General features: G+C 41.0%; 1 protein-coding gene across 1 annotated transcript; it reads left to right on the top strand.

The window, feature by feature from the left end:
* The first annotated feature begins 239 nt into the window (after positions 1-239).
* Positions 240-14,958, top strand: CDV3 (CDV3 homolog (mouse)). Its single transcript, XM_011958204.1, has 6 exons — positions 240-344; positions 641-717; positions 8,755-8,900; positions 11,271-11,430; positions 11,860-11,862; positions 12,594-14,958. The coding sequence occupies exons 2-6, from the start codon at positions 707-709 to the stop codon at positions 12,742-12,744; spliced, it is 471 nt and encodes a 156-aa protein (XP_011813594.1). The 5' UTR covers positions 240-344; positions 641-706; the 3' UTR covers positions 12,745-14,958.
* The last annotated feature ends 776 nt before the right edge of the window (positions 14,959-15,734 follow it).

The following is a 15,734-nucleotide window of genomic DNA, read 5'->3' as shown; positions in this document are numbered from 1 at the left end:
GCGAGGGCCGCCACGTGACGTAGGCTCCCCACTTCGGGCAGGGCTCGCCGGGGCCGGGACCCCTTCCGACACCCGCCCTGGAGCCGCCCTTCTCACCCCGCGTCGCTCGGCGTTAGCCAAGGCCCGGGCGGCGCCACCCTCCAGGGGCACTAGGTCTAGGGCTGCAGCGCCCAGCACAGAGCAGCGTTTATTGGGTGACGTCTAGGCTGAGTAATTCCATGTGCTGACCTCAGCCCAGTAGTTTGAGCTGAATTTTCGCTTTCAGCAGCCGCATTTGTAACAGCTCTTTTGTGATGACTTAGTCTCTAAGCCCGTGAAAGAAAAAGAAAAGTCTCGGTGGCAAGGTTGGGGTAGAAATGTAGTTGTGAAATTCCTACTGACTTATTCCTTCGGCTTTTCTTAGTTGCTTAAAGTAACAGCTCTCATGCAGGAACCCAGCGGAAGTACAGTGTTAGCCTGCGAGCATGTTTGTTCTCCATGTAGCCTAGTTTGCCCCAGAACGAAGCAAGGGCTTTGACCGGAATATAAGTGCATACTTAGTTTAGGTTCCAGCCACTTGATCCACTTTTCGTAGTGTGTTACTTGCTTAGTTATATGTCTACAAATAGCTTTAATTGATCAAATGGCGTTTGTTTTACAGGACGAAGATGAATGGAAAGAATTAGAGCAAAAAGAGGTTGATTACAGCGGCCTCAGGGTTCAGGCAATGCAAATAAGGTATGGTCTGGTTACAAATGTGTTTAGATAACCTTTAGGACAGATATTGGATACAGGTTAGGTTTTCCTTTAGCCCCAAAGCAGCATCATAGTAGCCTTGTGCTCTAGATATGCTTATTAGGACTCAAATGGGTTCTGTCTACTCTTTCTCACTCCATGAAGGCAGCCCTTCCGTGTGCTCATCAAATTAGCTGCTGACTCTAAAATCCTGTGAGAGCTTGCCTACTTCCAGTTCTGGTTAGGCCTTTTCATTTGAGACAGCTAAGATGGATTTTGTCACTTCAGAGTTTTCACTGTTAACATCGGTGATTGTACTTAGTTTTGGTTTCAAAAATAATGTGGATGTTTTTCACATCCTCTCCAATAAGCAAGTGAATGTATTTTTGTAATTGAAGTATATCATACTGAAAGAGAGATAGAGATTTTATGTGTTCACACAGTGCAACCAACCTGTGCAATAAGCACGCAGGTCAAGAAACTGAGTATTACTAATACAAAACAAGGTTCCCCTCCTAACACCTACTCACTGCATTCACCTTCAACACAACCGTTATCCATGATTTTTTCTAAAACTTAATAGGAATGGAATTATATGTGTAAACACGTTATTTTTTAAAGTTCAAGAAAACAGTAATTTTTAAAAATTGAGTAGTTTAGAAGATTTGAAATTAACATTTTGTCAAGTCCAGTCTATGGCAGTCAACTTTGATGCTAAGTAAGTGCCATATTTTGGAGGGTTCATAAAGTAGGAAAAAAAAAGTGAAGATATGGATCTGTTCTAAGATTAAAAAATCCTTTGCTCCTGGTTTAAAGAAAAATGGATTTTGATAAACTGTCTCCAGTTTGAAGCTTGCATTTTATAGGCAGTGCCAGTGAGTGCGAGGCACAGTGGAGGAAATACTTTCCTTAACTGAAAACTGTCTTTTGACCTCTCTGGATGTTAGTATCCATAGCTTTAGATAACTTTTTCAAAAAGCAGGGTTAATAATTTGTTGAATACCTACCACAGCTAGGCATTAATGTCCTGTGAAAACAACATTTTGTGACCTTAGTCAAAGTGAAACCCCGATTGATAATGGGAAACTTTCAGGAACGGTAGCTTCTCCACTCTTGAGATTTCTTTGTAATGGTGTTGAGTAGAAGTGATTAGACTTAAGTTTGATTCCCAACCACTTGTTGGCTTCTTTCCTGTATCTTCCTCTTTTCTGTCTCCTGGGGCTTGACCTGTAAAGAATGGGGGAGGAAGGAATGTGAGGTTCTTACCATTTGGGGTCGTGGAACTGCCTGTGTGTGGCTCCTGTTCTGTTGTAAAGTTTGGCTCTTCTTAAGTCTTTTCTTTCCTAAGTGACTGCAGGTTCTTGAAAACGTGAGTGACTGGAAGAATAGTGTTTGGCCATGTCGAACTTGGCAAAAGTAGCACTTTTCTGAAGATAAAATTTTGGTTTCAGGTTCACTGACGATTAGAAATTGATTTTGTTAAACTAGGGATATTATTTAAACAGAACCTGTGTTTTTTCTGTTATTGACTATAAGTTACGTGTTCATCTTCAGGGTTATTTTGGTCTTGATCTATTTTGGTTACTCTTGAGATCATGAAAAGTGTCTTAAATAACTTACATACTTCACCCTTGCCAGGGACATAAGTAAATATCAGCTAGTACAAGCATTTAAGTTCTGCTCAACCTGAAGTAGACTAGCTTTTATATTGTTTTTGGTTTTCTTAGCATCTAGTTACTGGCCCGAAGTGGCCATCCTAGTAGAGGTATTCCACTAACCTGCAACGCTGAGAAACTCTGCTTCCCATCTACTCATCCACCAATCTCTGCTACATGTGCTTTATCTTATTCTCTTTCTCAGTATACTGAGAGTTAGCTGCAGATGTCACCGTCAGTCTTTTTTGAAACAGAGTTTCGCTCTTGTTGCCCAGGCTAGAGTGCAGTGGCACGATCTAAGCTCACCACAACCTCCAACCCCTGGGTTCAAGCGATTCTAATGCCTCAGCCTCCTGAGTAGCTGGGATTACAGGCATGTGTCACCACCCCCGGCTAATTTTGTACTTTTAGTAGAGACAGAGTTTCTTCATGTTGGTCAGGCTGGTCTCGAACTCCTGACCTCAGGTGATCCGCCCGCCTCGGCCTTCCAAAGTGCTGGGATCACAGGAGTGAGCCTCTGAGCCCAGCCAGATGTCACAATCTTAAAGTTCTTGACCCTGGTCCTTGTAGTTAGCATGTTAGGCCTTTACCTGTACTGAAAGGGGAAAGTTTTCATTAGCAGCAAGCATACTATATATTAAGATCCTATTTCACATTTACCAACCAGCTCAAGATTTAAGTACCAGGGTACCTAATGTGTCCAATTTTGTGTCTAAATTAATCTTATTCAAGATCCTGCCATTATAGACAAATTCTTGAGCAGGAAGCCATTGAGGTGGTTATAAAGGAAGCTGTCACTTGAGTTAGATTCTTGGTTGTTTGTAGGCCCTATAGGCCTCTTTCATCTCTTATTTTTTTATATTTTTGAGACAGTCTCACTTTGTCACCCCGGTTGGAATGCAGTGGCATGATCATAGCTCACTGTAGTCTTGAACTCCTGGGCTCAAGTGATCCTCCCACCTCAGCCTCCCAAGTAGCTGGGGCTACAGTTGTGAGTTACCACCCCTGACTAAACTTACTTTTTTTCTGTAGATGGGGACTGTGTTACCTGGGCTGGTCTCAAAACTCCTGGCCTCAAGTGATCTGCTCAAAGTACAGGAATCACAGGCATGAGCTGCTATGCTAGGCCCAGCTACTTCCATCTTTAAAATGGATTTTTGGGAGAATGTTAGAAAGATTTAATTCTTGAAGGCATACAGTGTTGAGTGTTTGTCATGTTTCAGTAAATAATTGAGTTCTTGGAGCCCAGTGGTTTTCTAGAAACTTTGGTGAGAAATCTAGACTTAAACCTGTTAGGTAGAGCTGGTTATGTTATCCAAGGTGGATTATTCTAGCAAATACTTACATGACTACTTTGCTAGACACTGTGAGGTTTTCTGGTTGTAGAAATAAGTCATGCTCTAATAGACAACAGTAGATAATTTCAAAAAGATGTGCAAGGTGCTCTGGGGCAGAGGAGAGACATTTCATCATCCATGAATGGGTCAGGAAAGATTTCTTTGGATGAGGTGCAGTGACATTTTAAGCCTCCAGGCCAGGCATAGCTGATCAGGCCATGTTTATCTCGCCAGTTTACTGTTGCAGCAGTGCTAGGTATAATAGGGACAAACCTGTGCGATGCCCGGTATTCCAGCAGCTCAGTCCAGTCTGATTTTTGTTTTAGCTGCTTCCCCCTAGTGTTGGGGAAGGGGAGTTAGGATATATAAATTCCCATGTCTCGAGGTAAAGAGATAAGGCTGTTCTATTCTTTATAAATATATTGCTGCAGGATGTGTGATCGTATCAGCCTTACTAAAGAAAATGCATTTCTCAAATCTCAAAGTAGAGAATATTTCTGCGTCATACCTTAGAGCTATAAAGAGGATAAAATGAATTTAAAAGGTAATGTGAAATAATTTAGCCTCTGGAATCCTATACTGTTTTGACTCTGCTACTCTGTAGGCCTGGGGAAGGTACTTAAGTTTCCTCATACATACATACAGTGGGTCTCTTGCCTGCCTTAGTGTTACTGTGAGGTTTAACTTTGTACAGTGGGGTGGAATGCTGGCTGCCGTAGTCGATATTCAGTAAATCTTCCTTTTGTATCGTCATTATTCTCCTCACCCTACCAGTAGTGCCTTACAGACTTACATGTATTTAAGACTGTGTATGTGGAATTGTGATGAATTTACAGCAGTATAATGAGAAGCTATATATTAGGATCAAACACTGAATTTCAGCCTGTCTCCCATGGAAATAACCGTTTGGAACTTGTTTCTTGTTCTGCTGTGACATTTGGAGAGTTGATACTTTCTGAAATATGTAAATATGAAAAAGCAATAAAATATGTAAATCATTTCTACCCTGCTAACTGGCATTTAGGCAAGCCCTCTAAGCATCTCTCGGCTTCAGTTCCTCCAATTGCTGGATGAAGAGTTTTTTTGCCTTGGTCATTCTTTTTTTTTTTTTTTGATAGACTTTTTGCTTTTGTTACCCAGGCTGGGGTGCAGTGGCATGATCTCTGCCCACTGCAACCTCCGCCTCCCAGGTGCAAGCAATTTTCCTGCCTCAGCTTCCCAAATAGCTGGGATTACAGGCATATGCCACCACACCTAGCTAATTTTTGTATTTTTAGTAGAAACAAGGTTTCACCATGATAGTTAGGCTGGTCTTGAACTCCTGACCTCCGGTGATCTGCCAGCCTCAGCCTCCCAAAGTGCTGGGATTACAGGCGTGAGCCACTGTGCCCGGTTGATGAAGGGTCTTGACTAAACAATTTCCACATGCTTAGTTTAGTATTTCAGAATCCTAGCCCAAAATATTTATTTATTTTTATTACTATTACACTTTAAGTTCTAGGGTACATGTGCACAACGTGCAGGTTTGTTACACAAGCATGCATGTGCCATGGTGGTTTGCTGCACCCATCAGCTCGTCATTTACATCAGGTATTTCTCCTAACACTATCCCTCCCCCAGCTCCCTACTCCCCAATAGACCCTGGTGTGTGATGTTCCCCTCCCTGTGTCTGTGTGTTCTCATTGTTCAACTCCCACTTACGATGAGAACATGCAGTGTTTGGTTTTCTGTCTTTGTGACAGTTTGCTGAGAATGATGGTTTCCAGCTTCACCCATGTCCCTGCAAAGGACATTAGCTCATCCCTTTTTATGGCTGCATAGTATTCCATGGTGTGTATGTGCTACATTTTCTTTATCCAGTCTGTTATTGATGGACATTTGGAAAAACCCAAAATATTTATTAAAAAAGATTTTTTTTTGGCCGGGCACAGCGGCTCACGCCTGTAATCCCAGCACTCTGGGAGGCTGAGGCAGATGAATTAACTGAGGTCAGGAGTTTGAGACCAGTCTGGCCAACATGGTGAAACCTTGTCTCTACTAAATACAAAAAATTTTGCTGGGCATGATGGTGCAAGTAGCTACTTGGCAGGCTTGAGATAGGAGAATCGCTTGAACCCAGGAGGTGGAGGTTGCAATGAGCCAAGATAATGCCATTGCTCTCCAGTCTGGGCAACGGGAGTGAAACTCCGTTTCAAAAAAAAAATAGAGACAGGGTCTCACCAGGTTGCTCAGGCTGGTTTTGAACTCCTGGCCTCAAATGATCCTCCCACTTCGGCCTTCCAAAGTGCTGGGATTACGGGCATGAGCCACCTCACCTGGCCAAGAATCCAAAATACTAAGTTGTTCTCCTTGTGCCTTTTATTATTGATGTACAATCCCTCTAATTAAATAGATTATGCTTATTTTTTGGTAATAGTTTGTAACGTAGATGTATTTTAAATTTGTGGTTTTTTAATTTTTTTTTTCCCAAGGGCAAGGAGATGTTAGACACTAGACAGTAAAAAAAAAAAACTTCAAGTTGAGATACTGTCACTATTCCGTCAGACCAAATAAGAGTTTTTATTTAAAAGCTTTCTGTGAGGCTGGGCGTGGTGGCTCACTCCTGTAATCCCAACACTTTGGGAGGCAGAGTTAGGAGGATCACTTGAGGCCACGAGTACAAGACCAGCCTGGGCAAGACCCTGCCTCTACAAAAAATGTAAAAAAGTAAAATTAGCCAGTCATGGTGGTCTGCACCTGTAGTTCTACCTTACTTGGGAGGCTGAGGTGGGAGTATCTCTTGAGCCCAGGAGTTTAAGATTACAGTGAGCCAAGATTGGGCCTCTGTACTCCAGCCTAGGTGACAGAGCAAGACCCTGTCTCTAAAAAAATTTTAAAAATAAAAAACGATTTTTTTTGTGTAGGTTATAAAAATAATATGTTTGTTTTTAGAAATTTTTTGAAAAATGTAGCAGCATAAAGAAATATGTAAGAATTATCTGTAGTCTCTTCTACTTAGGAATAATCAGTGAATAGTGCTGATTATTAAGGCATTGTCAGCTCCATTTTACGTAAGAGGAAATTGAGGAGTAAAGAAATTAGTGCCATATTCAAAGTTTCCTGGCTGGTAAGTGGCAGAGCCTGGATTTGAACCAGGAAGCCTGACTTTAGAATCTGCTCCTAATTGCTTGCTGCATGAAGAAGATAAAGTCATACATTCTAGCACCCAGAGCTACTCTATAAAACTTTTAAAAATTGTTTTAGATATTTTTGTATTTATATTAGGTACGTCTGTTGTTTTAGTGAATTTTTGATTTATATGACATGAATACTACCTCCAAGTCAGCATAGGCTTTACATTTTAAATGGCTGTATAGAATTCTCTTACATGTTAATGAAAAGGAAAACTGAGGGATGGCTTGGCTATATTTTTTCTTTCTTTTAAATTGCGTTTTTTTTCTTTCTCAGACCTCTTAGGGATGAGTTGACATATTCTCTATCCTTTTTCCTCTCAGATAAAGTTGTAAGTAAAATCTTGCTGTAAATGTAGATGAGATAGATCTCTTCTTCTTTTTCCTCTCTTCCTCATTGCCACTCCAGCCTCTAAATTCTGCAGTCACCTCTGGTTGGTAGGTAATTCATACAGTGCTGCCATTATTATTATTATTTTTTGAGACGGAGTCTCGCTCTCTCGCCCAGGCTGGAGTGCTGTGGCTGGATCTCAGCTCACTGCAAGCTCTGCCTCCCGGGTTTACGCCATTCTCCTGCCTCAGCCTCCCGAGTAGCTGGGACTACAGGCGCCCGCCACCTTGCCCGGCTAATTTTTTGTATTTTTTAGTAGAGACGGGGTTTCACCGGGTTAGCCAGGATGGTCTCGATCTCCTGACCTCGTGATCCGCCGTCTCGGCCTCCCAAAGTGCTGGGATTACAGACTTGAGCCACCACGCCCGGCCGATTTAGCCATTATTCTTTAATATTCCTGTGGTCAGTATCTCGTTTGTCAAGAGACAAAAGATATATACACTTGGTAATTTAGTACATGTAAAGTTACATAAAATAATAAAAAGTAATCCAACAAAAAGAGAAATAAAGATGCCTTGGAGAAATAGATTATGACTCAAGTCAATTCAAGAATAAATTAATTAGCATTGAGAAAATACTGCAAGCAATCTTAAGATGGTGTGTTACCACTGAGGGTATCTTTTCCATTTATAACATCTGGAAAGCCAAAGACTGAGCTCTTACATGTCTGATGTTAGGAGCTAGTTCTGTCCTCTGTAAACACGGCACATACTTGTTTTCATCTGCTGGAATGTGAATTCTAATTCTGAGAGCATTTTGTTACATGTGCTAAAGGATTGGCAAATAAAATTATACAACTTTCAAAACCCTTCATTTGTCGCTAAAAATATGCTTACCATAAATGCCTGTTTGTACACTTTGGTGCAAGGAAAATTTTGTAATCGTGCTCTTAATCCTTCAGCTCACTCTCTTCTCTGCATTTTAGGTTGTATCATCCTGTCTTCCCCCTCTTAGTTGCTTGAGGCGGTAACTGGGGTCCTGCTCTTACGTGGGGTCCTGTAAACCGTCAGGCGTATTGTCACAGAGACACATCAGTTTTTTTTTTGTTTTTTTTTTCAGACAGAATCATGCTCTGTCACCTAGGAGGGAGTGCAGTGGCACAATCTCAGCTCACTGCAGCCTCCGCCTTCTGGGTTCAAGGGATTCTCCTTCCTTAGCTTCCCCAGTAGCTGGGATTACAGGGGTGTGCCCCATGCCTGGCTAATGTTTGTATTTTTAGTACAGATGGGTTTCGCCATGTTGCCCAACCTGGTCTTGAACTCCTGACCTCAGGTGGTCCATCCACCTTGGCCTCCCAAAGTCCTGGGATTACAGGTGTGAGCCACTGTACCCGGTCTCACTTTTTAAATAAGTAAGACGTTCAGTTTCGAAAGTGATTAAGTGACTTCTTCAGGGTTGTACAGCTGATCATGGATAAAACTAAGGATTTGGACTGAAAATTTTCTTGGTGGTTCCTTAATGAATTTACATGTTTGCTTTTCCAACAGTGAAAAGGAAGAAGATGATAATGAAAAGAGACAAGATCCAGGTGATAACTGGGAAGAAGGTGGAGGTGGTGGTGGAGGTATGGAAAAATCTTCAGGTCCCTGGAATAAAACAGCTCCGGTCCAAGCACCTCCTGCTCCAGTAATTGGTAATTTTACTATTTCAGTTTCAGAAAGATGTCTGATTTATATATGATTTTATACATGGTCCACTTTCAACTCGGTCATGATTATGGTGGAGTGAGAAGGAGGGGCTCCTTTCCATTCCTGGTTGAGTGGGATGTGTGTGTATCTTGTTAAAGACTAAAATCCTAAAGAAAAGGAATCTGGAAGTTAAAAGACATACTTTTGTCCTATATGTTGCTGTAAAATTTATATGTAGATAGACTAGTCGATTCCAGTTTCATTTATTGGAATTGAGCATTTATTCTAATATTCTCGTTAAATATTAACTACTTGCTAGTGGAGGAAAAGGTAAGGAAAAGACTTCAATTTACTAGAATCCAAGGTAAGCTTCATTTAGGATTTTTAGTAGTAATTACCTAGGGTTGGGTATAACTCCAAAAGTTTTCATGAGAGAAAATTCTTAAAGCTTTTATCATTTAAAATATTTTTGACAGCTGAGTAAGGACAGAGACAAGGGGCCCTTGTCTTTCACTTGTGCTTTGTCTTTTTCATTCCCTTTAACTGTTTTTTGAAGCATGAATTCTCAGCAGGACTGATGTTATCATTCTCAAGGGGGTAAAAGTTGCTTCTTACAGAGTGAAGGAATCTTATACCTTATCAGTCATTTGTGGTGTACGAAAAGACTAGAGTGCATAAACATGTATAGTTTATCTGCAGTATTAAAATTTTATGGAGTGGGGGGCAGATGGGAAACAGATATCTGAAAGGTCTCCTTAGGGCAATAATGAAAGTTTAAGAGCACTACTTTAAAGAAATGTATACTCATTGTTTTATTTAGAATGGCATAAAGAATAACTTATCACTCCAAGTCTTGCTATGCTGAAATCACAGGTAACTACTATATTTTTTAGAGACAGTTTCACTCTGTGGCCCAGGCTGCAGTGCAGTGGTGCAATTGTGGCTCATTGCAGCCCCTCAACTGCTTGGACTCAAGTGATCCTCCCACCCCAGCCTTCCAAGTAGACTACCAGGGCATGCCACCTGTTTATTTTATTGTGGAAATGAGATCTCACTATGTTGCCCAGGCTAGTCTCCAACTCCTGGGTTCAAGCAATCCTGCCACTGTAGCTTCCCAAAGTGCTGGGATTACAGGTGTGAGCCACCACACCCGGTCTTATGTTTTCAAATCATCTTTAGAATCTTTTTGTTTTGTTTGAGACAGAGTCTGGCTCCTGACTTCAAGTGATCTGCCTGCCTCGACCTCCGAAAGTGCTGGGATTACAGGCGTGAGCCATCATGCCTGGCTAGAATCTTTTTTCTTTTTTTCTTTTTCTTTTTTCCAATAGACAAAGTCTCATTCTCTTGCTCAGGCTGGAGTGCAGTGGCACAGTCATGGGTCACTGCAACCTCCACCTCCTGGGTTCAAGCTAGTCTCCTGCCTCAGCCTCTCGAGTAGCTGGGATTATAGGCATGCACCATCATGCCCTGCTAATTCTTTGTATTTTTAGTAGAGATGGGGTTTCACCGTGTTGGCCAGGCTGGTTTTGAACTCCTGACCTCAAGTGATCTGCCTGCCTCGGGCTCCCAAAGTGCTAGGATTACAGACTTGAGCCACCACGCCCAGCCCCAGCTAGAATCTTAAAAAATAACCACACTGGCATTTCATTAAATACATTCTTTACATATAGCGTCTTAGTCCACCAATTAGGTAAAGAAGTAATTCATATTTACTGGTAGGCAAATTGAGGACTATTTAAGTCCTATTCTGAAAGGCAGTCCCTGATGAGACCAGTCATCCAGTCCCATCAGATTCCTTTTCCACTTCCAGTAATTTGGCTTGTGGAACTCACCATTTACGTAGATTACTAAAGTTGTACATGGAGGAGGAGTTAGAATACTACCCTAGAAAAATAGAATGTTCTCACTTTTATTTTTTCTTTTTTGAGAGACAGAGTCTTGTTCTGTTGCCCACACTGGAGTGCAGTGGCTCAATATCGGCTCACTGCAACCTGTGCCTCCCAGGTTCAAGCCATTTTCCTGCCTCAGCCCCCTGAGTAGCTGGGATTACAGGCGCCTACCATCACGCCCGGCTAAGTTTCGTATTTTTTGTAGAGACAGGGTTTCACCATGTTGGTCCAACTGGTCTTGAACTCCTGACCCCAGGTGATCCACCCACCTCAGCCTCCCAAAGTGCTGGGATTACAGGTGTGAGCCACCACACCTGGCCTGTTTTCACTTTAGACATTTTCTGAAATAACTTTCCTTCTGTTGTCTGACCCAGAGACCCTGGTATTGTTTTTTCTGTAATTGTTAAATGGTTGGGAATGCAAGAATAGCTTATTAAAATGCTGAATATTTGAATAGTTTATCTAAAAATTGTTTTAAAATATTAGTTACAGAAACCCCAGAACCGGCAATGACTAGTGGTGTGTATAGGCCTCCTGGGGCCAGGTTAACCACAACAAGAAAAACACCACAAGGACCACCAGAAATCTACAGCGATACACAGTTCCCATCCCTGCAGTCAACTGCCAAGCACGTAGAAAGCCGGAAGTAAGTACTATAAGTAATTGCATTTTGTTTAGGACTTCTGTTCCTCGGCCAGGGAGTGGGATATAGGGCATACCACCCAAGGGAGACTATTCTTTAACTAATGAAGCTTGAGCTTCAGCTGACAGGCAGCTAAGAGTCAGGATGGAACTTTATATACCTAGAAGGGAGGAAAGGGGGAGGGCAAAGAGCATTGGAGACTGATTTTGTCTTCTGTCTGCAAAAGTTTCTCTTAGCCCTGGTTTATGTTGTTTTATAGCAATGACAGGTATTAATGTAGTTAAAATTCTCTTATAATTAAGTGGCTTTTGCTCCTTATAATATGGAAACTAGAAATATAAAAACGCTGTATAATTATATTCCCAGTTAATGTGACTATAGACAGAAGATGTTGGCATTTATAAATCTAATATTAAAATAATCTTATTTCAGCAGGTACTTAAAATGAATGCTACCTGGAATTAAATGACTACATATGGCACATCTACATCTTACTTAGGGACATGAATTTTTTAAAATAAATAAAATGGGAAGAAATGTAAATGACATCAGATGGAAATGTTTTTTGGGGTGGCTTTTAGAATAAATCCCAGCCTTTTCGCCACTTTGAGAGCACAGCTGGCTTGAATTTAAACCTCCACGTGGACTTGCTCCTCTGCTCTGTCTTAAAAAATGTATAAGGGACCTTTGGGAGGGCAGTGATTCACCACACTCAAGTTTCTTTACCTGATCTAATCAGATCCACTCCCACAAAATTGATGTGAGGAGAAATCATTGACTAACGAGTAGAATTTACTTGAATGAGAAAATTGTTACCCTTGTGCATAAAGAGAGAGATGTATTATCTATTACTTGCTAAAAGTGGAAGTCTTAGGAGGAATGTCATTACACAGCTTTTAACAGTTTTCTTCACGTTTGTCCTGAAATAGGGTCACATTTAATACTATTCAGTAGAAGATAGGACCCTAGAGCTTCAGTACAGCGTTCTGTGTTTTCTGTTCCAATTGAAGCCTTAAAATGGTTTGATAAGGATTTTATATACGCCCACTCCTACCCCTCCCCAGGATTCTTCTAAGGGGTGGCTTTTTTTTTAAATTCAAGGACAAGTATTTTCAAAAACCCTAGTGAAGAAAAACTATTTACTGATTACATTTCTTTTCCCTTAGGGATAAAGAAATGGAGAAGAGCTTTGAAGTAGTAAGACACAAAAATAGAGGTAGGGATGAGGTTTCAAAAAACCAGGCCCTTAAACTTCAGCTAGACAACCAGTATGCTGTGCTTGAAAATCAGAAAAGCAGCCACTCACAATACAATTAAGGAATGGGCTTTGCTAACCCTTCTGAGGTAACTAGACTGCAGCTAACCACCACCAACAGTCAGTCATCATCTGATCTCTGCTGGACCTACAGACACCGATGCAGACCACTCAATTTTCTGACCGGCCCTGTTGCACTATGGAAGTTAAAGTGTTGGGAGTGCTCTATGCATATTGGATTTAGGGGAATTTTCATTGTTATATAAATGTGTGAACTAGTTTCAACAGTGTTCTTTCATATTTACTCTGCAAATACAGAAAACCAAAACCTGCAGCCAGTGGTCATTTCAAAATCTTTTTATGTTCAGATACTGAGCCTTCATAAGGGTTGACTACCTCAGATTTGCTGCATTCATTGTGGACTTCATGTGGATCACGACTTCTGGATAAGAAGATTACAACTATTAAGTGTCGATGTGAACCTTGCAACCAGCTCTACTGGATTCTTACCAGAAATCCTGCATAAAAAGTCAGCCATCTGGGTTCTGATCTGCTGTAAAAGATGAAGATTTAAGTGACCTTAATTAACCTGTCCTGTGCCCTACCCTTAAGGAATACTCTATGTAGTAGGCTGTGGCTGTATTATACTTCCCGGAACACGCCGCTGAAAAGAACTGATGTGTTCAGATCATCTGTGTAGGGCTGTGATTTGTAATTTAAACTTTAATTGTATTCTGAGGTAACCACAAAATTAAATCAACCAAACTGGGGTCCACCAAGTACGGGAAGGGGTAAGGGAGAGAATAATCTTTTTTTTTTTGGTAATTTTTTTTTTTTTATTTGGATAGTGCTTTTTTGTTTTGTTTTTGTTCTGCATTAAGGCCTTTTTTGCTTTGACTTGAAATAAGTTCTTTGACAGCATATTGCTTGGTTAAGTAAGTAACCTAAAGTATGCATTAGGATTGTAAAATGTCTTCGTGAGTATGCCAATCCTGAGGGTGGAACCAAATAGCCTTTGATGTAAAGGGCAGTGGATTCTGGAGGCTTTACTTCAGGTGCTGCTAATGCCTCTTCTAATCAGGTCTAAATTGTGTAGTAAACTGCAGTGGGAAGAAAATGCTTTCTGCTCAGGCTGAGGGGTTCACTGATCTGTCCTTACAAATTCAGAGCAACATGAGCAAAACCTCAGCTAAAACCCATTTAAGTGTCATGGATTGTGCATGATCTTTGATAAGGATTCCTCATGTACTTGTGCCCAGTTTTTCAAGGTATTGGCTGTTCTATAGATGCAGTTATTGTCCCAGCTAGCTCTGTTTTCAACCTTTTGGTGTGTCTTTATGTTCATTTGGAGAGTCAGGGCGAAAGACAGGTGATGTAGCACTTCTGTTTTTAATAATTACAGCTTCAAATACCTATTAATAGTTTGGGGTCCTTTAGAGGGACTTGAGGAAGCCACCCAGGATTACGGAAGAGTGTCCCCCTAACAAGATGGTCTGGCAGTTTCCTAGTTTTGTATCTTTGGTTCAATAGAAGTATCTGAAAGTGGCAATGTGACCACTTGATGCAGAGTCCGGGTTTCTCTATAATAAATCCCTTTGCCAAATGCATGAGTTGCAGACTTGCTATTGGCAAGAGTGAAGCAAGTGGGTGAGTAAAACTATTTTGATGTGGGAGCATTTTCAGATAGGAATTTAGTCTTGATGAAAGTGTCCGTGCAGGAATTGGACTCCAAGGAGGGTTACAGTATCTCCTGACGGGACCTGCCACTCTCATCTGGGCAACAGTGTTGACATTTGAGGTGGCAGGATGCCTGCCTTCTAATCTATTTGGGTGAGTAGTTGAGCCAGCCAAGGGGAGGTTGAATGATTAAATCAGAAATGGGATTCTTGGTAAACTGAAGACTTTGGGAACGAAACACCTTAAAAAATAGGCTCTTCATCGTTGAACTGTGTATTTTCCCTGCATTTTTTTCCCCACAAAATTTTGTTGGGGGTTATGTTACTGAAGAATGAACAGAGATGAGGAAGTGGAGGTGTTATGTAAAGGCATACTGTATTCGAAATCGGAAGACCTGCAGCAGATTTAAATTACAACTCTTGTTATAACTTTTTAAAAGATTGTGAAAATATCAAAATGTACATGAATCAAGTTTTAATATACTGTATGATGGGTGGATGAGGCTGTCCATTGTACCATTTGTTTGAATTCTCAGGCATGGTTTGGCAGTGCAAGAACTCTGTAACATTAACAAATTCAATAAAAAGTAAATATATGGATTTTGGACTGTAATGATTATTTTAAAGCCTTGTTTTGTCTTTGAAAATGGTGAATTGAGGTCATACCTCTCGCTGTGGGAAGGTGAAGATCCTCTAAACTCAGGAGTGTACGTGTTTTTTTTGTTTGTTTTTGTTTTGTTTTGAGACAGCCTCGCTCTGTCACCCAGGCTGGAGTGCAGTGGTGTGATCTCAGCTCACTTCATCCTCGGCCTCCCCGGTTCAAGTGATTCTCCTGCCTCAGCCTCCTGAGTAGCTGGGATTACAGGCACGCACCACCACACCAGCTAATTTTTGTATTTTTAGTAGAGATGGAGTTTCACCATGTTGGCCAGGCTGGTCTTGAACTCCTGACTTCGTGTCCACCTGCCTCGGCCTCCCAAAGTGCTGGGATTGCAGGTGTGAGCCACCAGGCCTGGCCAGGAGTGTTGCATTTCAGAAGTGTTTACGGAGTGCTCAAGCATAAAAAAGACCGATGAGGATTTAGGCAAACCAAAGACAGTAAAAAAAGAAATGGAAAATTTAAAAAATACAAAACATGAGGCATTGAAAGTGGCTACAAAGCCATGACAAATATTTTTGGAAAACTTGAAATACACATTTGTCCTTGCTGTATTAAATTTTGTTACCTTAATTTATGGCAGAAGAATCTAAAATCTTTATATAGACTAGGGATTTGAGACTTTGTTCCTTGAGAATCTTACAATTCTCAAAAAGAGCAGTAATTTTAAATTTCAGGATTTAGTTTGGATTATAGTCCCTAGATTTCTTTTCTTTTC

The sequence above is a fragment of the Colobus angolensis genome, unplaced genomic scaffold (assembly GCF_000951035.1).
Source record: "Colobus angolensis palliatus isolate OR3802 unplaced genomic scaffold, Cang.pa_1.0 Scaffold46, whole genome shotgun sequence".
Lineage (NCBI taxonomy): Eukaryota > Metazoa > Chordata > Mammalia > Primates > Cercopithecidae > Colobus > Colobus angolensis.
Note: the sequence above shows the minus strand (reverse complement) of the source record. Positions and strands in the feature narration are given on the sequence as shown.

Bases quoted from the DNA above. Each gene is read 5' to 3' on its own strand.
- CDV3 (XM_011958204.1), top strand. The intron at 8,901-11,270 runs GTAATTTTACTA...TTAAAATATTAG, and splicing joins ACCTCCTGCTCCAGTAATTG to TTACAGAAACCCCAGAACCG.